General features: G+C 37.1%; 1 protein-coding gene across 1 annotated transcript; it reads right to left on the reverse strand.

The window, feature by feature from the left end:
- Positions 1-7,883: 7,883 nt before the first annotated feature.
- LOC100377180 (protocadherin Fat 4-like) lies at positions 7,884-26,715 on the reverse strand. The gene is made up of 29 exons (XM_085497462.1): positions 26,551-26,715; positions 26,052-26,184; positions 25,723-25,910; positions 25,488-25,620; positions 25,003-25,193; positions 24,538-24,905; positions 24,136-24,353; positions 23,799-24,038; positions 23,476-23,699; positions 22,869-23,043; positions 21,827-22,371; positions 21,083-21,179; positions 20,713-20,963; positions 20,481-20,601; positions 20,181-20,329; positions 19,260-19,287; positions 18,403-19,167; positions 17,905-18,226; positions 15,256-15,365; positions 13,459-15,148; positions 12,368-12,606; positions 11,302-12,264; positions 10,884-11,217; positions 10,356-10,504; positions 9,471-9,660; positions 8,779-8,852; positions 8,635-8,684; positions 8,446-8,509; positions 7,884-8,288 (listed from the first exon to the last, which is right to left on the reverse strand). Exons 1-29 carry the CDS (start codon positions 26,713-26,715, stop codon positions 8,221-8,223), a joined length of 8,244 nt encoding a protein of 2,747 aa, XP_085353588.1. The 3' UTR covers positions 7,884-8,220.
- Between the last annotated feature and the right edge of the window lie 305 nt (positions 26,716-27,020).

Below are 27,020 nucleotides of genomic sequence, written 5' to 3' on the forward strand. Positions count from 1 at the left end.
ATTTTTGGCAGATCTCATCTTACATAACCAAAGTTTACTTTGACCTAATTATTATAATTTTTGACCTCTCCTGACCTTGCATAGATCTGATAATTATGAGGTTGTGTGTTCAAGCACACATTTCATGAGATCAGCTCCATTGATTTGGCAGGTATAGTGCAAAGTAACTGGGAATCTTTTTTATTTTTATTTTACCACTTTTCTTGCTTTGTATTCAACTATTTAGACACAATGGAGTAATTTTTTATCCAGAAATGTTATATTTTGCTATGCGTTTCACCCATTTCTGTCAATCTCTTATATCTTGGTTGAAGATTTTGAAAATTTGTAATTCGGTATATTTTTTGCCCTAATCTTATTAATTGGCTGTGGTTGGGCTGTGGTCTGTAAATATAAATGTTTTTATTAAACTGGTCCAAAAATTTTATTCATTCATCAATGAATTATTCATGTCACCACTAATTTCAATGGCTCTAGGAATTCTGAGAAAAATGCTTAACCCCATTTTATGGGTTTTTTGTCTTATTTTCACATTATGGCAGACAAACTTAACAATTTGTAGTGCGGTCATTTCTAATGTACCGTATTCAAAGTTTAATGAGGTCAAAATCCCAAATATTTAAATAAATTCTCAAAATTGTGTTGTGTATCTTGTCACTGACAAGAGATTTGCATACTGTCAGTATATTAGCCAAGTAGTACAACTCTTTCAATTTCACAATTATTGCTCTTTTCTCAGAATTTTTGTGAATTTTTAGCTAATTAATCCCATCTTGAGTTTATTATTGAACAGTGCATGTACCCCCCCCCCCCCCAATTAATCAGAAATCCTGTTGATTTGAATTTAATTTGATCAGGGATGTGTAATACAAGTATTTTATATTTAGATCCTTTTCTTGTTTGTATATTTTTATTTTTATTTCTTTTTAAATCATAAAATTGTTTCGTTGAACTACTTTTTTTCACATAAGATTTGATTAAGTATTTTATGTTGAGCAAATTCTATGTGTGGCCATGGTAAATCAAACCACTGTTGTGTTTTGGTATATCCAAGGTTGCCCGTCACAGGTCTCCGGCCTAAATGCAGATACCGTGGAATTGTTTTTTTGTTTTTAATTAATTGGAGAAATAATGAGCTGATGAATTGAGACTTTTGATTCAGTAGAATTTTTTTTTTTTTTAAATTATAGTGATAAACTACTTTTAATTGTCATTATTCTATGTATTATTTCTAGAAATTAATTAAAATTACTAATCATGCCAAACGTTGGTCTGTACTTGTTTGTGGTGAATGAGAACATTATATTTTACAGTACTGCATCTAATAATCAGGCTTATATTCATTGCCTACCATCTATTTTGGTGTTATGCTGAGTGTGTATGTTGCCACTTTCTACAACTAATTGTCTGGGTATAGGGCGCCACCAAGTGGTAGATTTTGATAAATAACTCCCAGGGTTTAAATTTTGGGGATTTTTTTTGCATGGGAAATTACTCGTCTAATGATATTCCATCATATATAAGATCAACAAGAACTTTATTAAACCTTCTTATTTCTCTGAAGGTCTCATGCCACTAATTAACCAATGGCTGCTCGTAGCCCTCAATTTAAATGCCCAGCAAGAACCAATGAAATTTTTTAAATATTATTTTTCTCAGGTGCTCCCTGTTTGAGGGCGTAATCACCTGGGTCAGAGGTGAGACCAACATGTGGTCTTTTGTTTACTACTTAGCGGCTGTGTACCTGTGGGTTTATTCTGTGTGTTAATGGATGTTCTAATCTTGGTGTTTTTCCAGTGATTTCTCTTGGTGCAATCCAAATACAGTAGGTGTGTCTTGTTTACCTGAGATTTGCAAGAGTTTGAGCTGGCCAACATGTTAGTTTTTTTCATATGGTTGATTACTGGCATGTTGATTTCCCATTTTTGAGCCATATTTTCAACTTTCTTCGTCATTTTCATATAGCAATCTCGTCATATGTTAACATTGTCGTCTATGGAAATTCAATTAGTGGTATGAGCCCTACTCCACTGACGGGATGACTTACTAGTACTGCATGCTACAACTTCGCTTCTGATGTTGCTTGCTAGCCGTGGATTGAATGAATCTTGATTACCGGTTAAAATGTTGCTCATTTGGCGTTGGTAATCTTTATTTGGAACTGGGTAACGCCGCAACGTCGCCAGCAGAAACCTCCTGGTACTTCGTACTATGATAAAACTCAGTCAACATACACCAAGTTCTGTCAATCGTAGTATTCCATGTGATGTACACCTAATATGCAAAAAATGTTGCTAAACTGGATAAAAATAGCAGACGAACATTTATTTACAAAATAAAAATACTTCGGTTGTAACAATGTCGGCGCCAGTGATCTCTTACCAGTGCGCAACGTAGCCAGAATAAAAGACATGATCATTTGGCCACTGCTATTACAAGACTGGTAGGAGGTAATAAATTTGGGGCGAAAGTATTCAAAAAACAGATTTTCGCTGTTGCCATGGTAGCGGTGGGTCAGGATTGTTTTTCCAATTAGTGATGGTACGATCTGCCTATCAAGTTTGAACAAAATCAGCCAAGCCCAAAAAAATCACAGAAGAGTTAAAAAGCCATTCCTGGTGAACCGTTACTCTAACTTTGGGGTCAAATTTCTCATTAATGAAAAAAGATATAAAAAATTCAAATAGTAACTTTGTACCCACACTCAAACCGAGTACAATGAGCTATGTCTGAGGTGTTATATCACAGGGAATTGGACAAACTTATGTATTTTAATAAATTATTGAATAATAAAATGTTATATAACTTTTCTTTTATGCCCCCCCCCTTCCTGGTATCTATTTTTAAAATCAAGTAATCACTATTTTTATTTTGTAAACACATTTCCGTCTGCTATTTTTGTCAGGTTCAAATCGTTCACCAATCGTTCATTTTTGGCATGTTAGATGTACATCACATAGAATACTAGGATTGGGAAAACTTAATGTATGTTGACCACCTGGAAACTGAGTTTTATCAATCTTGAAGGGCTCTCTGAACATCCACCCGCAGCCTGGACCCGCAGTAAAATCAGCCTTTTCACTTTGGCGCGTAGATGTTTTGACTTGACAAGTTGTTTGACAGCTAGCAAAAAGATTGTGCGACGCGCATCTTCGGCGGCGTCTTTTTTATGACGTTTTGAACACTTAGTCAATTTGAGCAGTATTTATTCGGACAATGACTCAAGTTTAGACGTCTGATTATTTTATTTTCACACGTACAGTGACACGCGTTCTACACTGACACGCGTTGCTAGGTCGCAGCACTGTCTTGGAGCATATTAATGGGCAATTGGGTTTCCCGACCTAAATTTCTATCCCGATTTTTTGCACGTTCTTTCTTTAATATGAAATAATCAAATATGGGACATATGTAATAATAACAGAACCCCATACCCTCCCCGTGGCTTCGCTCGTGAAAGAACGGCAGCAGGATACACCGCATCACTCGTGAAAATAACTTCCATACGCAATGAAAGCCACGGGGAGGGTATGGGGTTCTGTCATAATACTTCATTATCACTGAAAACATTTTCCCCCTGAAATAAATTCCAGTGAAAATGCCATTTCCCTCACACTCTATTGAGACACAGCACAGTGAAAATTGGATTCACATGTAATGCTTGAAAACATGTCAGCAAAAATAAATTAAGTGAAATTCTACGTGACTTCATAAGAGTTGGAAATGAACAAATTGCACCCGATCCTACCACTCCATACACAATGTAAACTACACCCCAAAACATCCTTTCGCCCATGGGTACTATTGTGTTTCACCAGTGTATTCTATTTGACTTCAGGAGAAATTGAAATAAACAAATTAATTATAATTTCAGCCACTAGTTGAGCACTACCTCGTCTTTATGTCAACTTTAAGTTATTCATTGCCTACATCAGTGACTTCAAAATATATGTTTCAATCCCAAGAATTTAACTCGCTGTTAATTGCATGGGAGTGCCAGTCTTTCATGAATTACTGGGATTACTGGGAACATGAAGCTGTAACTAAATCCTGGTATAAGCACCGGTTAGGCAGGCTTGAACTATGCATGTGAAGCCACCTGAGAGGTATATTCAATCCAATAGATTTCTCATTGTTTGGTAACTATTTGCTGCAAATGCAGCAAAAATCAATATAAAAATATTACCCACACAGCATTCTACAGGTTACTTGTTCATTTAAGTGTTTATATCAAAAAGTTCGTTCAATCGTTTGCATAGAATCGATGTTTGCTCTTCACACACTGCACAAGAAGCGTGACAGCACGATAATTTAATGTGAAAATTGTTTTTTCTTTCGGTAAAATTAGTATGAACCCGTGGTCTGCGATTAAAGAATTATAGAATTATAATTGTGGTTAGTGAAAACGGGTGTTCACAGAAGGGTCACATAATTCTTTGTGTCACGCTCCGCCGGTTAAATACAGACAATGGCAGGTTTTGCAAAACAGTCTTAGATTTTGAATTGATGCCTATCAGCGTAAAGAAAGTTGCTAAGATCGGTGTAATTTAGAAATTGTGGGTCACAGGTATAGGGTCGAAAATATTTGGTCAGTATCGAAATGATAAGACTTTAAGAGTCCAAACAATGATTTCAATGTCCAATGTTCCGTGCTGCACGTCAAAGGAACGGACGCATACATGTTTTAGTATGGTGCTTACGTCAAATACACACTGTTGCATCAGTGTTCAAGTGGTAGTCTGCATGAATAGTTCGACGACTGCGTTTTTCCGTACTAGACCACACACCGAAGACAGTTCTGTCAGTAGGAACAGTGGAAAAGCTCAAAAAATCAGATTCATGCATTTACCGAGGTTAAATACGCGACTAGTTGATAGAATCCTGGACGGGTTCATAGAGGAGTATGTTTATATCGAGCTTGTTAAACCGTGAGATTCGGATGATCTCGGTCCTATTATACTCAAAACATATCTAAGTAGTAAATTTAAGCCGACAGTTACGTTTGACATGTGGAGTGGTGCGTGCCGTAGTCATGGTAGTTGTTGACACCAGTCATTTTATTATATTTGCTGGAAATATACACTGTATTACGACTTAAATAGAAGATTATGACATAAAAAGTATATGTCATGTAATGTATCACGAATTCTGCTTAGAAGAGTACACTCAGTAGATGTATTAAGTAGCTCCGATAAATGGGTATTAATGTTGGCTCCTCTAACGGACAATAAGAATGCAATTGAACTGAAAACGATAAATTATCACTGTCATTCATCGTCGATATTGCCCCACGCTGTCAAATTACTTGCGAAATTACTCCACACAAACAATCTCCGACTTAATTTTAAAAATTTAATGTCAAATTTTACCAGACGTGGACCGATGTGGATTCGATATCGTTATTTTTTGAATTAATCACTAACATTTCCTCGTTTCTCTGCTCTGTCAAAAGGAGTTACCTAGGCTTTTTTCACGTAACTGTCTCATTAAAATAAAAATAAAAATATTACATCTAGAACAAGCACCCAAAACACGTAACACGAAGTCCCAGTTCAGTTGCTTTCACGATACAAGTGTAATACAGCTATTAGATTTGAAGTGTCGTTCAGAATGTAATAATAGTTAATACTAGTTGTATGTTCACACTTTACTATCAAAACCACCATTTCGACCACCCATGTGCCAGTTTTCAGTGTTTGGGCGAGCGGTCAATGTTTTCAATGAGCGAGCGAGCGAAAAAAAACGCGATTAAAATGCGGTCGGTTTCCGGTCGGACAAGACCGCGTGGTCGGAAATTAAGCGATAAGCGGTCGATGTAAAAGCGGAAGGTTGGGCGAAATGAGTACTGTATGACCATGTTTCTCCGACGAACTCTCGACTGACAATTATGCTGACAATGGACGTTAGATAAACACGCATTGTTTGCAACTGGAAGCTTATCACCCGTTATATCAGAATCGTCAACAACAGAGTATACAGAGAAGATGTTATCATTTAATTCCTTCCAAAGATAAACACTATGCAAATATCCACGAAACGGCAGTTGTAGTCTTTTCTGCTAGTGTTTTAAAACACTAATTTGAGCAACGTTATTTCGCAATTTCGATCTTTTGTAAACCTGGGGTGATGTATCGAGGTCTAAAGTAACCGTTTTATCAATTTTTGAAAAATCAAGAAAAAAGTGAAAATTTCCCTTCTCGCTACCTTAACAAGAAACAAATATTTCTCTTACGTCACATCCATGGTGTTGTCACGTGACATTCATCACTTTGAGTAACATTTCATAATACCCGGAAATTACATTTTAGGCACCATGAATCTGCAGTGGTAATCAGTTCCGTTAGCTTGGTTTGAATTGAATACTTTACACGTGCACATGGTCACGAGCGTAATCTTTCACCACTTAGAACATTATACTGTGATGTACAGTAAAAGATGTTTTCACAAATCCGTCAAAACAAGTATGGATATGTAAAACCTAATTATATTCATATCGTTGCACTTGATAAGTATAATTCCATAAGATATTTGTCAGTATTTAATAATACTTTTAATTGCGATTTACACATTGGTTTATTTCGGTATTCACATTTAGCCGTGTTTGTCCAGTCTATATGTATATCAGTCAAACCCCACAGTTTATAATTCACATTCAAATCAGTGACCCACAGATTCCATGTATATAAGAGGAAAGATAGTTCTTCTGTATTTAATTATGGTGCGTTCGATCCATAACTTCCATGACGGAATTTTAAATTTACAACCTGTGACGTCTACCTCATGGTAAATACAAATACATATTATCGAAGTATACACTAACTTTCAAGTGTATTTATTTGTGCCAAACTTGAATGACCAAACTTACTGTATGCACATTGAGCGACTGGATTGGAAAATCCCTCAATTTTGCATTTCTGTGTGTTCGTTTCTAGTATTTTCATATCGGGCTCTTCAGTCGCTCGATGGTTACCTGGGATATCATGGGCGAATAGGGGGCGCTTTATGTTGTGATCATGTGCAAATCATCACGTGACTACTCGAGTATACTCAATGACCTGTGAATGCAACAAATATACTCACACCGTTCTCTCCAAGAATATGATAAGTCCATTGAAGAAACCACATCCGTTGACTGTTTTCCAACCCACGCAATAGAGGGCGCTATGCCATCTGCATGGAATATTTCGAAAAAAAAAACGTCGAAACAACAACGTTTGTAATTATTATATTTTTATTTATTTTTAATTATTTTATGTTTTTTTCCTGGGCGGTCGTTGTGCGAGTAAGAGGTGTATTTTGAATTTTCATTCCTTTACATTGACTAAGCGCCATACCGGCCTTTTGAAGATGTAGAATCCAAATTCAGTCTGTTTTCACATTCAGTTACTTTTAAGCAGTAAAATTGTACACTTTTTCATGTAATTTTTGTCTGGTTTTTGTGTGTCCTGGTAAATAAATGGTTCGCCGGACTGTTTACCAGATAACCACGCGTAATTATGAGATGCACATTACTCGTCAGTCTGTCACCAATTAAAGGGCGGTAGTCGTCGCGCGACGCATGCGCGAGATATATGGGTCTCATATAAATTAAGATGGCGACTTTGACTGCTTTAACTGTTGCGCAGATCAACGAGTACACACTCAGACGTTACCAAGCTTTAATTAGATATTTTTTAGGTGATTAGAAGGTATCGAAGGAGTCACCGGCGAAAATTAGAACAAGTCGCGCCCAGGTCAAACCTCAAACATATATGATTTCCATTAGAAGAGCGCATTGGATTGTGGGAAAATCAATGTTTATCAACACAAATGTCGCGCTTGCGCAGCGCGACGACTGCCGAAATAAATCGATCATATTTAATAATAGACAAAACAGTGATTAAATAGTTACTATTGTTGGCGCATTTATTAATTACTTATTCATATTTATAAATTTCTAATACATTAATAAAATTCGTCTTTATACAATTTATACAAAATGAAGTATATATGAGTGAGATTACCGAAGTATGAGGGTAATTGCAATCCGCTGCGGGTTGACGTCATAGGTCACGGTGAGAGAATATAGGTATTCTAAATAAGACTACTGGTATAAAAATAATTTAACGATTTGACTGATAACTATGCTCATTCAGAATATGCCACATTGTCTACGTCTCAGCATCGAGGTTGAAAGTGGGAAGTTCAAAAACGACAACTCTGCAAACTCATCGGACGCTATCAATATCTTTTAAGAGATTCACGTATCTCATCTTCCGTCTCAATCAGTGTGACCCTTGGCTGACTCACTGAAATAGACGAAACAGACTGATATAGAATATCCAGTTTTATTGAGGAAATTCATGACACGGCCGTCAAATTAAAAACAAACAAAAAAACCCAATGAAATTGTTTAAAAGAATAAAATAACAGTAATAATTCGGTGGAACAAGTTAGAGGTTGTACCTGGTGACATCCTGGAAACTGACAGATTGTCATTCTTCGTAAGAGTTGCTGTTGCTGTACTGGACTATGGGATAGAAGTGAAATGTATTTATATGTGCAGTGATTCAGAAACGGACTGTACGTCCGATTGTAACATCAACCGTTCATAAGAAGACAAGAGTATGGAATGATCTCAAAATGAAACCTTACCTTTCCTAATGCCACTGCATTCAAAGTAGGATCGATGGGTCGTCTTTTATCTGAAATAATACAAACATTTACAAGACATCTCAGAATGAGATCGTGAACGTAATCTCAAATATTAAAGTATAACAAATTTATCGGTACCCTCACCTGAGCCGGGAGTCCATGCACCTCTAGACTTTGAAACGTCAATGTTGGCCTTGGCTTTATCTTTCTCATCGAGTCTGTAAGTATGAAATGTATAATGTGAACAAGACACATACATACAAACGAAGAAGTACTTAACATTGGAACTGTGTCATTTTACAAGAAGATTACTTGCTTCGTGTCTCATGGTAAAGAGAAAAAATGGGCTGTCCGTGTCACTTGAATATTTGCTAGCTGTGCCCTCCCTCTACTCCCTTCATAAGTTCTCTCTCATTAATATTATGGAATTAAATCTGCCCTCCTTTTTATTGTTCATCTTCCCATTTCTACACTGCATGTGGTGCGTGCATCCCCCTTCTACTATCGTACGTTTTGTCGAAAAGCTTCTTTGCTCACAGACGGAAAGTGGCAAATTTAAAAATATTGGTCGTTACGTTAGGTAAAAGAAACGAGTATGTCCTACTCACTGCAGGATATTATACCGAACGTAAACATTGACAATAAAAATACATGTTTAGTTGTTTAGTGACTCATTGTAAACTACCTGCTACATGAACAAAAATATAAATACCCACCAAAACGCGAAAATGTCCCCGTCTCTAAAATACATTTTACCCACAAAGCTGTGTACAGAAGTATAAAACTGCTCTCCCAATGTGATTAAGTAAACGTGCAACAATAAATTAATAACTTACTTTTTTTCTTTTTGTTTTGAACAACAAAACGGATACATACGTCTGATAAACGCAGCAAGTAACAAAAGAAACACAATAGAAGCACACCCTATTACAAGGATACCCCACCAAAGCTGGTACCAATCTGTAGTGGATAGATCATTATTGTCGTAAATCACTTTCTCGATATTCCACTGTTCAAACACACCACCTATATTGAGAGTAAACATCGTAATAGTGTTGTCCATGAAAGGAATGAATTGGTATTCACATGGAAAGAACAGAAACATCAACAACAATAAGTAAATACGTTTAAAACTAATTAATTAACTCAGTGAATGTTAGCAAGCCGGGCTTAGGACAGGTACATTAACAATATATGATGACAAACATCAAACTAATAGAAAAACATTATTATCGACAAATTGTGTACAACGTTACACAATTCAAATTACATACTATATATTTAGTATTTTTTCTACACGTGTTTATTTTCTCACACAGATGTCTAAAAGTGGGTTTAAATTGTAATATTGAACGTTGATTTGAGAATGGTTTCCCGAAAACTAGGCAAGGTCCACTCGAAGCGCTTACTAGTTTCCCAGGTAAGACACCCCCCCCCCCTCGCACAACGATGACGTTATTGTTAGTCCTACGCAGAGGCGGCGGTACGAAATTTTGCATGTGGGGTGGGGGTGCTCACCGTCCTCGCTTCGATCATTTTTGAAATCTACTAGACCTTTCTTGCACTTTGAAGGACAAATTTTGCTGACACAAAGAGTTCCAGCTTGAATGGGGGGGGGCATTTTCGAGGGGGCTGAACCACAATTAAAAAACATATATAAAGTGTATATTTAAATTCTTGTTGATTACATTAAATATTATAGTGGTTAACTTATGGTATACCTTTAAGGTCATCAGTTGGTGCTCCAGTGGAATCTACCGTGAATGTATCAAACAGGTGAGATGCCAGCACAAACTTTTTTGTCAGATTCAGTCCTTCTATAACGTCTGTAGTGTCATCCGCAATTGCATACACGTGTACTATTATTTCACTGAAACAAAACGAATTGTCATTGTGTTACATAGAACAAGTTAAAATGACATTATTAAATACAACATATATTGTAACTACACGCAAAACATAGGCGGATACGACCTGTCGTGAAATACAAATGACCTAATGGCACAAGACATGTACGACATCCTCACTACAATGTTATCCTTAATCCACACTTGTTTAATTTATTCCAACACTATTTGCCAGGTGTTCCTTAAGTTTTTAGCGCCATTGTATAGCTTAACCGAAACCAGAATATACTCAATGAGAAAAACACACTCCTAATTTACATACTTTTAAAATAGGTTATGTTCAAATTAGTTGAACCGATTTAACCACTCGTATCAAGTAAATCACATTTAATTGTCACTCACTTTCCGTCTGTAAGTAGTTTACGTGTATTTTGTGAATCACGTGCATCTTGTATAGTTATATGAGAAATTCCGCATCGTCCAGTTGGGAAATTAACATGCAAAATGTCTGTAATTGCTTGCAGAAAATCAGATTTTGTCAGTTTGAAATCCAGCAACGACTTCGACAAAGTCATGTAGAATTCCACCAAATATAAGGACGCATCAAATATATCTATTCTGACAATCGCTTCGTCTGATGATGTCGGTGTACCATAATCCTCGGCTTCGACACGCAATTCGTACTTCTGTCCTGTTTGTAATGCGTACGTATAGTCTGCAATCAATGTGATGTCACCTGTAATATAACGACACATAACATGCATTAAGCAATCACGTTTACAGTCGAAAAAGTGGTTCGATGGTTGCGATGTTACCCTACCTGTATTTATATCAATTTTAAATTTCTCTGATGCGTCTGTTAGGATATATTTCATCGTTTCACCATCTTCCGCATCAGTAGCAGAAACGGTTACAATGGGTTCCCCGTTATTACACTCAGTTGTTATTTCTGCACTGTAGAACGCAGGATTAAATTCAGGAGCATTGTCATTAACATCAGTTAAATTCACATAAACAGTCGTTGTAGTTGTCAGCACAGGTGAACCATTATCTGAACAAATAACAACAAACTCCAGTGTATGAACTGCCTCATAATCTACAGCTTGCTTTAAAGTTATTTCTCCTGTACTACCATCGATTGAGAAATACTCATCTCCTACAGGGAAACTCGAATGAAAGCTGTATGTGAGCTCAGCATTGGTACCGTTGTCAGCGTCAGTGGCATCCACAGTCAATACATATGCGTTAACATCATGATCTTCAGCAATGGTGACACTGTATTCATCTTCATTAAATACAGGATAGTTATCATTCTCATCTTCTACAACTATAACAACTGAAGTGAAATTGTATCGTGAAGGAGTTCCATTGTCAGTGGCCTTAACATTATAGCTGTACGATTCAATATTCTCCCGATCAATATCAGCTGATGTGGAAATCGATCCTGTCACAATATCAAGTATGAAATGGTCATGAGGCCCGCTGGCGATGGTATAATTAATTCGACTGTTTGAACCTACGTCTCTATCGGTGGCTAACACATTGCCCACTAATGATAGAAAGGGCGAGTTTTCAAGCACATAGAATGTATAGATGTTCTGTGAAAATTGTGGTACATTGTCGTTAGCATCACTTATTGTTAACGTAACTGACGCCTCGGCAAATAACTGCACATTTCCATTATCTGACACAGTAACGTGTAGACTATGACTCGCTGTAGTTTCTCTATCCAATGGTAGGGCCACAGTCAACACTCCTGACGTAGGTACGATTGCAAAAGTACCTGAAAAGGTAATATATAACATACATTGAAGAGTTACTTATGTCAAGGCAGACAATAGAATACACAATTGGAAGTGTATTGAAAAGTAATATGCGAAACTTGCCATTGTTACCGGACGTAAATTTATATGTTAATCGTCCATTTTCATTTGCATCTACATCAGTAGCTAGAATGGTAAGTATGGACGACCCGACGGCTACATCTTCTGATACAGTAATATCATACGTTGCTGGGTTTACAACGGGCGGATTGTCGTTTTCGTCTTCAATGACTACAGTTATTATGTTGGTTGTTGAATGTGCCGGTGTTCCTGTATCACTAGCCTCTATCATAAGTTGATATCTATGATAATTCAGAATCCATGAAACACATGTAATGATAGAACTAATAGTCGTGCAAATGACGAATTATTAGATAAATTGTATTCTGTAAATATGACATATGTAAGTAGGTTGGTAGTATTATAGCTCGCGCACATTTACTGGTAGTAACATAAATGAGAAATATGGAATTAGAGACAGCAGTTACAGACACGTTAAATACACCATACACTGGCTAAATTGAGTAGCCAATCAGCGACTGTGTTATAGCTTGTAACTTCATGCATTAATGAGACACACCGTGGTGTTGCTACCTATAATTTATTTTAAGCAGTGAAGTCGTAAGGCAGGCAAAGCCTCCGAGTGGTTATTGTCAACAGATAATGGAAATTAGATTTGTTGACCTAGTCTAGTACTTCTCATTAAAATAAAGCACCTATTGTACAAGCAGCTAACACAACTGTCATTGGGGAGTTGTTCCAGGCTACGCCCTCACAACAACCCTCTGTCCCGTGGTAATTTCTACACTTATTTTCTAATTAGAGCATTGAAGGAATTGGTTTCCATTAAATCCAAATAAAGTTTGAAATGTAATTTCCATCTCAACATTTGTGTTCAACATACGAGCCTTGTTCATTTGACTAATGGATCATGTTCTTGGAATTGTAATTTCGCTATATTGATTGTGATTTATTTACAGTGGAATACTTCGATATGTACCAACCTGACTACATACATTGTAAATATAAAAATAATAACAATAACAATAACAATCAGAATTAATAAGATAATAGGAAACAGATGAACAGAAATCGACCAATGGCGGTGAACATGACTATTCAAGGACTATTACAAAATTTCACAATATACTCACATATCTTGAACTTCTCTGTCCAAGACCTGACCCGCACCTGAAGTAAAAATTGTACCACCCCAAGTATCAATGTAGAACTGTCCTAACGGGTCACCACTGACTAAACTGAAACTTATATTTCCGTTTTTGCCACTATCGTCATCCAAAGTCCATTGTGGTATAACTAATGTGTTACTTGCAGAATGCTCAGAGATGGCAACAGTTTTAAAATGTGGAAAAATTACCGGATGGTTGTCATTGACATCGTCTATTATTATACGAACAAATGCATCTGACGACCGCATCGGTATTCCTCCATCTGACGCCTTGACTTTGAAACTGTAAATGCTTCTTGTTTCAAAGTCTAAATCTGCAGTAGTCATAATTTCTCCCGTTACTCTATCAATACTGAAATGCTCATGACTCATACCCTTTGTGATACTATATTCGATAATGGCATTGGCTCCACTGTCAATGTCAGTGGCTTTCACAGTGAGGACACTAGTGCCAATACCCATATGTTCAAGTATAGTTGTAGTGTAGATATCATGTGTGAAAATAGGTGTATTGTCATTAACATCTTCGATTTTAACAGTGAGGGTCATTGTTCCAGTAAGGCTAGTGCTCCCACCATCTATTGCAGTTATTTCCAGAATATACTGATCAGTAATTTCATGGTCTAGCTGCGACTGTATCAATATATCTCCACTATATCGATCAACTGCAAATTTTCCATCAGCATTTCCGGCAACTATTTTGTATGTTATGTTTCCATCTGAGCCAATACCATCATCATCAGAAGCAAAAGCAGTGTACACAATATTGCCAATCTCCAATGATTCTAAAATATTTATATTTTCAGTATTGGTACTAAACACGGGGGCATAGTTGTTTTCCGGTAAAACATTCACTGTGACAACGCAGTTCGTCGATAAGGGCGGGGATCCACGGTCGGTAACAGTAAATACAATGTTATAAACTGGTGTAATGTGATAAACTAATAGTTGATCCAGAACTAGTTCTTTATTAGTAAGTACAAAATCATTATTTACATCACCACTTGTTTTAGTTATATCTACTTCACCATTGGTACCACTATCGCTGTCTTGTATAACAAGAGACATGACTGTTTGTCCGATACTTTCATTTTCCGATATGCTCACGACATAAGGCTGTGAATCACATGTGGGAGTGTTGTCGTTCTCATCTTCAATTATGATTTCAACATCCACATCAGTCGACAACTGGTCCCCAAGAGCTGCTGTACTGTCTGTAGCGGTTACAACAAGCGTATGAGAAGATATTGTCTCAAAGTCAAAACGTTTGATGACAACAAGGTCTCCAGTTGAATCGTCTAGCGAAAAATGATCATCATCGTTTCCGGATGCGATAGTGTATTTCACCTGACCATGGGGATGGGACGCTAAATCTTCACCAGTTGCTGATATGGTGAGTAGTGTTACCCCTGTTGCAGTATACTCACTGGTTGAAGTACTATATGAAATAGATTGAAATACGGGGAAGTATTCATTAACTGGATCAATATGTACAATAACCAGGGTCGTTGCAGTGTTTGCTCCAGGTGCTCCATTCCGATCTGCTGCTACAACCTCCAATGTAAACAGTTGACTACTTTCATAATCGATTGGACCAGTTGTCTTGAGTTCACCAGTTGTAGAATCAACAGAGAAAGACGCCCCAATGTTTCCACCTAGTGAGAAAATAATTTCATATTTTACATGCATTTCAAAATAAATACTTTTTAAGTTAAAAAATATATTACTGTTAATTAGATATAACTTAATATTAATTACTCACGTTTGATTGTGAGAAGAATCGCATTGTTATCATTTTTTGCGGAATCATTATCTGTCACAGTTATTTTTGTTATCACTTGTCCTGCTGGCAATTCCTCCTGCACAGTACCACTAGTAAGATGAATAGACAACTTAATTGAGGAACCATTGATATAATCAATACAAAGTAAACTAAAAGGTAATTTTAGGATTTATGCCATGACATATCACTATAGTGATGACGGCATGTGTGACGTTTATCTGCAGTTATATCGGCAGAGGCAATTCGAAGATATATAGTCACAAAATAAATCGGTCACTGACAATCATAAGTGTAACTTATGTCAAAAGCAATTAGATCGAATCAGTGTTTGTGTTAAGAGATACACGGGATATAATGGTGTGAGAAAAACAAGAATGCATATGCGTTCCCATCATTTTTTATTCTGAAACATGAACCGCGGAAATTCCAGTAGACACACATTGTCATTGTAACACTCATGCTTAGCTTCCCAGTGGACATCAAACATAATAGAATTTATGGCACAAACTAGGAGTGTACAAGTTGAATATATATAAGTGCTCAAGCAACTCAGCCCTGCAAAAGGATTTTCTGAATCACAAACCATCGTCTGACTGAAGCAAAATAACAGGAATCATACGGGCGTATGAGAGGGAACCATTGTCCTCTATATTCCACTATTACAGTGGTGGCGGAATGTTTTTACCATTTGACTTGGGGAGAACGCCTTTTAGTACTATTAGTACTGAAACTCTCAATCGGAACATATATACCAAAATGACGCTCTTTTGTGGTTGGTTTGCGAGCTGTGGTTGACATTTCTTCTCTTGTAATTCTGGGTCAGGAGATACAAGGGGAAGTAATGACGCAATCACTAAGTGTGTGATGCCATTTCATAAATATGAAAAGTGTGTTTAATGCTGATGAGTTACATTTGATGTGCTCGTGCACATGCAAATATTCATACTACTTATTATATGGAAGTTAACATTAACAACCTACTGCTATATTTATAATACAGCCAACCACATTCTAAGTAATGGATACAACTTATTGTCATGATTTTGATGGGAGGAATGATGCCCCCACTTGTTTTTCAGAGTTTTGAGATTTGTCGATGTACAGAGATATCGACGTTTTAAGAGTTGTTTTTGTTTACATGTTGTTTTCCGGAATACTTCTGACGCTTTTTGAGTGGAGAGCACCTTTGTAACGTTTTTAATGGCTTTTTGGGATGAGATGTGGTGCGCTTATATACGTATTGTTTGATAACGCAAGCTTTTGTTCATGATTGACAGGATTATATGTAACTTAGGAGCGTCTATCGTTTTAGCCTTTCCCGTCTTTTTGCCAGAGGAGTAATGTGTTATGAAAGCGACATTGTCTTTGCATTCCGTTCCACGCCGTATGACTTGTGTTTAGATTAACGACTTTTGAGTTCAGTTGAAGTTTATAAGCGTATATGACAGGAGTTTGATTAATAGCTTTTTATTCATTGTTTATTAGTTACCGCTTTGCAATGCTTTAACCGAGAGACGCATCCCTGGTAATCACGTGATGGTGCTGTCGACGGCCGCGATTGGCCGATCGCTTGGTTACACCGCCACGCCTTAGTTTTTTGACCTTTTGATATAGAGTTTGTAACCTTAGTAACGGAGACAGTGCAGCGAAGGGTTACCTCAGCGAACTGTTTGAGAAAAGTGAGTCGATTGGTAGCCTTTCCCTTGTTTTTTGATTTATAACGGTTGATATTTGAGATTTTATAACCACTGTATTTAGACTTATAATCAGTTTATTAATTAGTGTGTTTACTTCTTTTGATTTATACCTTTTATTAGTATTGTATTGAACCCTATGACGACGAGTAGAGGACGGTATCTTTGATTTTTGAACATGCAATGCCGGGAGGCATAATCTCAGTTTGGGTGAAGGGATGTGTCATGAATTTGTTTTCGCGTATCTGTTGATCGACTTAATTAGCTGATTACGAGCGAATTGCTGTGTTATATCTGTCATCGTTCAGGCAGGCGAGGTCCTGGACGGAACTCCACTCAGTGATTTGGAACTAATTACGAGATAACCGTCGCTATTCAGACTACTATTTCTGACAGTTAGTATCAGTAGTTATTAATGTAGTGAACGATTAATCAAAAGATATGACGTATTCAGTACTTAGTGTGATTGGCTTTATGATTGAAGGTTACGCCTTAGAGTCTTTTTACTGCATTGTAATTGGTTAGAGTTTTGAAAATGAATAAAGAGAGTTCGAGTTGGTCTTGGCGAGTACAGCACGACAGACGCAGTCTAAGAGTCCAGTCCTGGAGAGTCTTGGGCTAGTCTTGGGTCAGCCTTGCAATAGTCTTGGGGATTTTTACCCAGGCGCTGTGTCTTATAGAGTGCTCGAATGATTGACTAAGACGAGAGTTGAATCGTATTTCGTTGTGTGTGTCTTATTTGACTGTAAGATATAAGTGACTTCCAGGTCCCGTACCTCAAGGGGACGCGATAGAGAGACGAGATTCCCCCTGACAAGTGTGGAGAACCCCGGAAAGAAGAAATTCCCCCTGATATTATCATCATCTTAGATGGTGGAAGTATAATAATGTATTATCTACGCATATGTGTTGTATGTAGGATATACATAAATACCTATACGACACTGGAAGAAACACTGGTGAATTGTCGTTAACGTCAACAACATTGATAACAACACTAGCCGTATCTGTTTTATCACCATCGGATGCCTTTATTGGTAATAGGTATGACGTAGAAATCTCGTAATCAAGAGGCAACAGCAATGTTATCTCGCCAGTATATCTGTTCATCTGAAATTCCGGGCATTTACACTCAGGACTGAATGTATATATTAAAGTACCATCAGTAGTGACCGGCGAGTCTGTATCTTTGGCGGACACTGTGATGATTGTGGTGCCAATTGCAATATCTTCGTTAACATCTAGAGTATAAAAACCTGAAAAACATAACAGTACACAGCATATAGTATAAAATGTAATCATGCAGACTGGACCTTCAAGTCATGCAAATAATTTGATGTGCTTTACTGTGGCTTTTATCTTTAAAGTTCGTTATAATAAAAGAATAAGTATTTATAAGTTCGTATTATAGAAACTTGGAAGGTTCTCTTACGGGTAGTAAATGTTGGAGAGCCTTCATTTACTGGTTGTACGTTTATGGAGCCTGATACAGTAACTTCGTGCGCCGCAGCGTCAGAAACCGTAACTTCAATGTCATAGTGTCGAACTGCACCAACAACATCGTAATCCAATTTAGATTGCAAGAACACCTCGCCATTAGTGTTTACACCGAACATCGATGCATCTCCACTTGTTAATGTGTAAGTCAAAGTAGAGTCAACTGGATCATCATCTGTACATACTAAAGAGAATAATGTACCAACTGGTGTGTCTTCATCTAAATCTAGACCATATGAGTATTGGGTGCACGATGGTTTTACACCATTTACGCTGGTTACTGTGATATCTAATGTGTCTACACATGTGCCTCCATTGCCATCTGTTGCAGTAATTTCTAAAGTATATATGTGTATTTTCTTCCCATCCAGTAGCGCAATTGTCTGTACAATACCTATTGATGAGTCAATCGCAAAATGTCCAGCGTTGTTTCCCCCTGTTATTGTATACCGTACTTGGCCATCTGAAGTTTCATCTGAATCTGGGTCTATAGCTCTAAATGTTTCTATAGTGGTACCAATTAAAGCGTCTTCCGGTACTGAAGATACGTACGGGCCTGCACACACCGGTGGTCCATCGTCAACTGGGTTTACTGAAATACTTATCAAAACATCCATAGTTCTTGGAGGTAGTCCTCCATCTGCCACATTAAGAGTAATGGTGAAATGCATATTGTTGCCCTCGTAATCCAAATTGTCAACTGAAACACAACACACATACAAAATAGTATTAGTAATGATAAAAATGAAGTTTTATGCGCAAAGTCAATTACGGAGCACAGTGTATTCTCACTTACCCCGTAAAAAGATTCCACTTGAATCTACATCAAAGTCACAGCATGGTATTTGGCTACCAAGTGTATATACGAGTCCAGCAGTGCCAAACATACCAGAGTCAGCGTCAGTGCATCCCAGATCTGCCATGCTAACAGCAGTGTAAGGGTCTGTAAAAATATATTTAATCTATTTTAGGTACATTTCAATAAGTACAATGACAAGGAGAACAATTAGGAAGTTGATGATACTAAGTTGATGATACTAAGGTTTATGATTAAGTTTGCTTAGAAATGAATATTGAAATATAATCGCAGTAAACTATTAGAAAGGTTTGACTCACATGTATGTTCATCCACGTTTATTAAAAATGAAGACTTTAAGCATGATGGACTATTGTCATTGACGTCTAGCACTCGAATCGCAACGACTGCAGTGTCTGTCAATCCACCACCATCTTCAACCTCAACAGCAATATCATAAGAAGACTCATCTTCATAGTCTAATAATTTAGCAAGGTATATTTTTCCAGAACGACCATCTATTTGAAACGCATCTTTTCCACTGGGTGGGTCAACTGAAACAATAGTGTATGTTACAAAATAAAGTTACGATTGCAGCAGTTCGGTAAATGATGTTCAGAAAATGTGAATGAAATGAATGTTGTTTTCAATTGTGTATTTTCTAATTTGTGCGATTGTTGTGTGCATGTGTCACGCAACCTGTTAGAGGAAATTGTAAGTACGCATAGTTATGTAGATTACGATTAATAATCCCTTACAGTAAAAGTAAGTTAAGAATTCCTCAAAGAATTACACCAATACTCACCCGACGTTATGATGTATAACGAGATACCATGCCCTCCAGTGTCCGTGTCCGTCACAGATGATGCCAATAAAACAATAACATCCCCAAGCGGAGTGTTTTCATATAAATCAACTGTCCATCCAGCTACGTCGAAGGCAGGGGCGTCCTCGTTCACAGCCTCGATATTCACAGTCACGTATACGTTTATCATATGGGCTCCATCACTCACTTCAATAGTCAGTGAATATTTGTCTACACCTGATTCATAGTCTATAGTATCACCTACAATAGTAGAAATGTGTCGTGGTAAGAGCGCCAATGACAAGAGCCACGCATATTGAATGATATATGGTGTACGATCTTCTTCGATCAGTAATCCATTCATTGTCATTAAATTTGATTAAATGAACACTGTAGCTAGCACCGTGATTACCTGACGACACAATAGAAACAAGACCATCACCATCGACTTGGAAGTTCTCATCACCATTGCCAGCTATAATAGTATATGATAATGTATCCAAATCCATATCTTGACAATTAATCTGGGTAACCTATAGCAGTGGGGGGATACCGGAATATATTAGAATACTTCAAAGCAATTAACGAACTTATACTTACTTGCTTAGTAATATATTATAAGATATGCCAGAGGTAATACTTACTTGGTCAGAGGCAGCAGCCGATTCTAATATTGACCTTACATAATTCGTTGGTGTGCAAGTTGGTTTGTAGTTATTCTCTTTTGTGACAATGATTGAGATATCGGAGGTCGCAGTACGTGGCGTGGCACCTCCATCGGTGGCCTGTATTGTCAATACGATGGGTGACCCAGTATCTTCGTACTCAATCAACTTTTTAGTTTGCAGGATTCTTCTGAAACTATCCAAGTGAAAATTGTTTTCTTTGTCGCCACCTATAATTTGAAAATACTGAATACATTTATTTCAATACATCTATTCGTTACTGGACACTCAGATCCTAACCGTTGCAAATACCAACATAAACACATAAACACATATTAGAAACACTTACTTAGAATTACCAAGGTTAGATCTCCGTCAGAGCCATAATCGTTATCACTAACACTGATTTCTGCAACAGTAGTACCAATATACGCATTCTCAGAAATCTGAATTGCGAAAAAATTAATATTCATTAGAACATTCCTGGAAAGTATCATTTACCACGATTGTCATGATCCGTTACTTAAAATGATAGCAATATTTTCGATTAGTCCCTTATTATAGTAACAGATCGCTGTGGTTCAATGTAGTGTAATATAAACCAGCGCAACATTCCTCACGAATGCAATAGATAGAGAGAAATAAAGTCGTATATAATTCGCCCTACATTTCAAAGTTGAACAGCTACAATCAGGGAAGTTCGTGTGGCTCGAGAATATGGTGGTGTGTGGGGGATTCACATACAAAATTTGATACTTGGCCTTTGAAAATGCATTTCAATTTACTCCAATTTACTTTGTCGTGTACAAATGTAACCCGAATTAATATTATATCAATGGTTTGGGGTCACTCAAAATAAGAAGTTAGACAAGCAATCTGCGAATTGAAAAGCAGAAAAATTTTAAAACAAAACAACTGATATATCCTTGGCCGAGAAGTTTATATCATGAACCGCTTTTATACCTCAGCAGATTTTTACCCATGCAAATGTGAAATACAAGTCTGACACCATGCCTGGCCGACATGCGGTTTTTTTTCATTCAAAACCGCGAATGTGTGGTGTAGCCTTGATAAGATGAAATTTACAACTCACTGAAATCGTGCTTGGATTTGTGCTACTAAACACCGGATCATAATCATTGGATGAGGTTAGACTTATACATATCATAGCTGTTCCCGTTAACTCAGGCGTGCCACCATCTAGTATGTGGAGTAACAGACTGAATTCTTCTGGATCACCATCGTCTAAGTTGATCACTGATTTAACCTTCAGTTTATTTGTGGTATCGTCCATCTCAAACTTATCAAGTTCATTACCCGAGTAGAACTGGTAACTAATTGTTGTGATTGCTGCAGAATCATCGTCGTTCACGTTGAAAGTTGTGATGACGGTACCAATTACATCACCCTCAGTGATTGTCAATGAGTAATAGTTCTGATCAAAATAAGGAGCGTTGTCGTTTTCATCTGATATATGAACTGTTAAGCTTCTCGTTGTGCTGCTTGGTCCCGGGGATCCTTGATCGGCAGCAACACACGTAATAGTGTATGAAATAGTCCCACTTTCGTAGTCGAATGTACTTGTTGTCAATATTCTACCAGTCGATGAATCCATGCTGAATTTATTTATACCACCATCTGAAAATGTGTAATAAAACGGTATTGTCGAGAATATATCACTGTGTACAATTAAATGTGAGTGAATTGTTCGCTGGTACAGCTACATGCATAATGTGGATGTCATTACAATACAATTCAGACGTGTTGGTTGGGTTCTGTTATGGTTTACATGTGACGTTTATGGATATTCCGCAGATAAACGTAATTCAAAGAATACATAATAAATAGTAATAACCGATTTTCAGTCTTTTGTTCAATATAGCGGCCAGTGTGCGTGAGGGGAGAACTACACATGACACGCAATACAGTCTAACATTAATAATTTATTTTAAAAATACATAACAGATAGTAATAATCGATTTTCACTAAATAGCATAAACTAGATGCAATGCTCGAACAATAATAATAACAAAGATAACAGTTTTGGAACGATTTATATTGCCTGTCGCACGTATGGATTGATTTCGCGAAATATTTTGTATCAATTTGTCGTCAAGCTCTACTTAAAAACTTACTTGTGACTGAACTGATGTAAAAACTTATTTCGCCATCGTCGCCGTGATCGCTATCCCTTACTGTTACATCCGTAGCTGCTAGTATTTCGTATCTAACTGCACTGTTTTCAGGGACAGTGATAGAGGAAGTAGGAAATGTGACAAAAGTCGGCATGAATTCATTCACTGGTACCACCTATATCGAGGAATAGAGATCATAAACAATATCTATATTTCTTATAATCTTGTATCATGTAATCAGTTGCTCGTAAGACAACTGCGGTTCGTCAATTAAAATTATCTTAGATACGGACATACGATATATCGGTAACACAACTGACTGTTGCATAATGAAAGGATCTGTGTGCGATATATGTGAGATTCCCGTTTCAATGAAGTTGGGAAAATGTTGGGTTCCCAAACATGAAAACAGGCTTTTAATTTCAGCTTAAGCTCTTTCGATTCATGTAAAGTAACATAATTTTCGCAATAATAAAAGAATAAATAGTATATAAATATTTTTCTTTTAGCAAAGCAATTCTAGTCCCCAGGTAAGTGTTATAAATATTACCCTCATTAAAATATACACATCTCATAATGTGTCTGGTTAACTATTCATTGCACTCACATCGACAATAACTGTAGCTGTGCTTATCTCACCACCCCCATCAGTTGCAGTCACTGTCATAGTGTAACTAGTAGTGGTTTCATAGTCCAATGGATCTGCTGTTGTTAAGATTTCATTCCCAGACAATGTAAATTTCGCAGTAACACCACTGGTAATGGTTAGGGTTACTGTACCGAATACACCAGCGTCTTCATCGGACACTGTCATTGTAGCTGCAATGACACCTGTAATAAACAGCGCAATATTCGTTTTGAATTAAAAATGAATTATATAATTGGTGTTTAAATACCACGGTTTATTCGATTAAAACTTCGGTGACTCACCAGACCCACTATTCTCGTCAATTGCCTTATAATACAAGGATGGTGAAAATATTGGTTTATTATCGTTGATATCAGTAAGTGTAATACTTAACGTCGTAGTATCAGTATGGCCGGCAGAATCTCCTACTGTTAGTGTTAGAGAGTAGCTCGCAGTTGATGATACGTCATCGGCGTCTAATGTCCTCGATGTTGTGATAACACCTGTTAACCGGTCACAGTTGAAGTCATCCGAATATGGCCCTGAAATATATTCATATAGTATAAACGTGTTCATAGCATGCTCCACTCACAGCTGAATTACAGGTACAACTTACAAACTGTGAAAGAGAAAACATACCGGATATCTCATAATATAATTTACTGTCACCGACTTCGTTGTAACTTGCAATCATATCAGCCACAGGGTTTGTTGTCCATGTCACAACTGTTCCATACGACTGTTCTTCCTCTATTGTACCAGTGTAATCGGATGCTGGAAAGGTCGGTGGTTCATCAATTTCATTGTATAGATTGATAGTCAACGTGGATGTATCTGTGTTTGTTCCATCATCAACTCTGAAATCAAATCTAATTGTTACAATCTATACTGAAAAATATGCGTATCAAACAATATACTAAATTACGTAATTACAAAATATTTTAAAATCTATATAATTTTTTTTAACAAAAATACATACATGTATATTTTAAAAATTATTTTGAAATTTTAAATTGCAGGACTAAACAGAATGATGAGTACCTTATAGTGAACGTGTACGTCTGATCACTGAAATCATAATCTAATCCAGCAGGAGAGTGTATTTCATTTCCATTTACTACTGTGAAGGTCGGAGTAACTGGAGTCTGTGTACTGACGTCAACGGTGACAGCAACGCCCTCTGGATCATTGTAGAATACTTTGAACACTGACTGGGAAGCACCTATACTCTCCGAGATTTTGATTGTAGTCGGCAGATTAACAAAGGTGGGCGTTTCATCGATATTTCTAATGTTAACGTTTACAGCAAGGGTATTATTCGGACCAGATTGCTGCAGGCAATCTACGAAAATCGTTTGCACGATGAGACCATGAACTTCAAAATTTGGAGTAAGGCTACCAATAACAATCTGTTGAAAAAATATTCAAAAGTATGATTATAAAAACGCCGTGTACAAATTTAACATAGTTGTTTCGTCAAATCACGAACGGTCACGTGAAACTCACAGCACCGGTACTGGCATCTATGCTGAATAACTCGTCTGGGCCTGGAACAACCCTGTTGATTCTATACTTAGGACTTCCTGCTCCTTCTGGGAAAACTTCATCTGTTATATCAGTAGCTGCTATCACACTGTATCCGCTGTTTGAGTTTTCATCCACGATATATGAAGCATTGCTCCATTGAAGTGAACACCCTATAAATGATTATAGTTGAATCACGTGTTACTGATAAAAGCAAAGGCTTTCAGGAATTCTTGTCTAGGCTAATCTGATAGCGCATTAAATTGACATAGTGACATTATAACAGGAAACCGTCACCAGGCACAATACTATTTTAAATAATAACATAACAAAAATAATATGTGGTTAATATAATGACAAATGGTCCCTTCATGGTCCCTTCATTTGGTGGTCCAACTACATTATCATTATCGTAACATATCGTCTCGCTCCAGTGTCGATCGTCGGTTCACAATCACTATGCTTACCTTCTAAAACGTTGATTATGATGACAGTAACAGTGTTTGTGTTATCATTAGCTGACAGTTGGTGGCAGGTGACGTTAATGGTTTGTATTGGGTCATCCAATTCGCGATCAGGGGGTGATGTGCCTATCAGTATCTGCAACAAACACACTCAATTGTGTTATTTGGTAAGTGATTGATGATGATCGTCCCTCAAGTGAATTGAAATGAATTAAACTATACTAAATTTTCCACTTACTGCACCTGTTGCTGAATCAATGGAAAACATGTTCATTGCACCTGGACTAACTGAAGATATAGTGTAAGCGGTTGTCGCTGCATCTTCTGGAAATGATGATAACAGTTCTGAAGGTGCGATTATTTCAGATCCAGTTGCTGTATTTTCTGCCACAGTGTATGGCCCATCTGGCCATGACAATGTACATCCTGTAGGTGTAACAATTAATGAAAAAAAAACCCTGGGCGTGTTCTATGACCATGAATATGGCTTTGTGATACGTGTAAATTCCTGGAAATTGATTCTATTTTATTAATTGTTATTCATTATTGTTTGACGCACATACTTACTTTCAACCACGTCCAATACGGTTACTGTAACTTGAACAATACTGTCGTTACCAGATATTTGATGACATATGATATCCACCGTGTATGTGCCACCATGCGTCTCGAAATTTGGAACTGTACTCCCTACACTTAGCTGGAGAGAGATTATAGGAACACGCTCCAATAGATAATATCGCATATATACTAGTGTGACGGAGGTATTTATGTGCTGTCGGTGTTTATTTACAATTATCAACCAGGAATGGAATCTACACAAACATTCACTGGCTTCTTGATATTTTCCAGCACCATGGCAGCCGCCTACCATCACTATCGTCTCCATGGAGACCCATAATAATGAATTTATCGGATTTGTTAATGTATTCTTTTCTTGGCACAGATTACATCATTATTTAACGTATTTTGTAACAAAGTGCATCTTGTGTCAATAACTTCCATTGTTGTTGTTGTTGTTATAACAACAACGGTAACTATCACACTATACATAGGGGTTACTTACCACACCAGTTTCATCAATATCAAATAAAGTTGTGGGTCCAGGTGCTGATACTATTATAGAGTATGGGGGATTACCTTCGCCTTCAGGAAAATGAGTGGCAGTTATATCAGCTGCTGAGATGATAGCAGAACCAGTATATGAGTTCTCTGGTACCGTAAACGCCATATTGGCATATGTTATACTACATACTGTGAATAGATAGAATGCACTGTTTTAGAAACCAGTGAATCAGTCAAAGCAATCTAAAAATTAATAATATTTTCCCCGTGTGTACAAATCATTATTCAATATAAAAAACAGCATTTGGGGACGTGTCCTAGGATTACGAAATCTTACTACTAATAATAGAACTGACGTAATCATAGTAGGCTGCTTAGCTGTAGAGATCAAATGAGGTCAAATTGTGCAGACGGTAATGACATTTTCAACCCTAATTTATTTAGATTTTCAGTGATTTGTTGGGAATCCCA

Source organism: Saccoglossus kowalevskii, chromosome 3 (assembly GCF_978046115.1).
Source record: "Saccoglossus kowalevskii chromosome 3, keSacKowa6.1, whole genome shotgun sequence".
NCBI classification, from domain to species: Eukaryota; Metazoa; Hemichordata; class Enteropneusta; family Harrimaniidae; genus Saccoglossus; species Saccoglossus kowalevskii.

What these genes read in the sequence shown, in the direction of transcription:
- LOC100377180 (XM_085497462.1), bottom strand. Translation starts at nt 26,715, where the DNA reads ATGGCGTTTACGGTACCAGAGAACTCATATACTGGTTCTGCTATCATC. An exon ending in CTCTCCAACATTTACTACCC is followed by an intron (nt 18,227 to 18,402) that starts GTAAGAGAACCT and finishes TATGTTTTTCAG; the next exon opens with GTTTTTATACTCTAGATGTT. An exon ending in AGTTTCCAGGATGTCACCAG is followed by an intron (nt 8,289 to 8,445) that starts GTACAACCTCTA and finishes CGTCTATTTCAG; the next exon opens with TGAGTCAGCCAAGGGTCACA.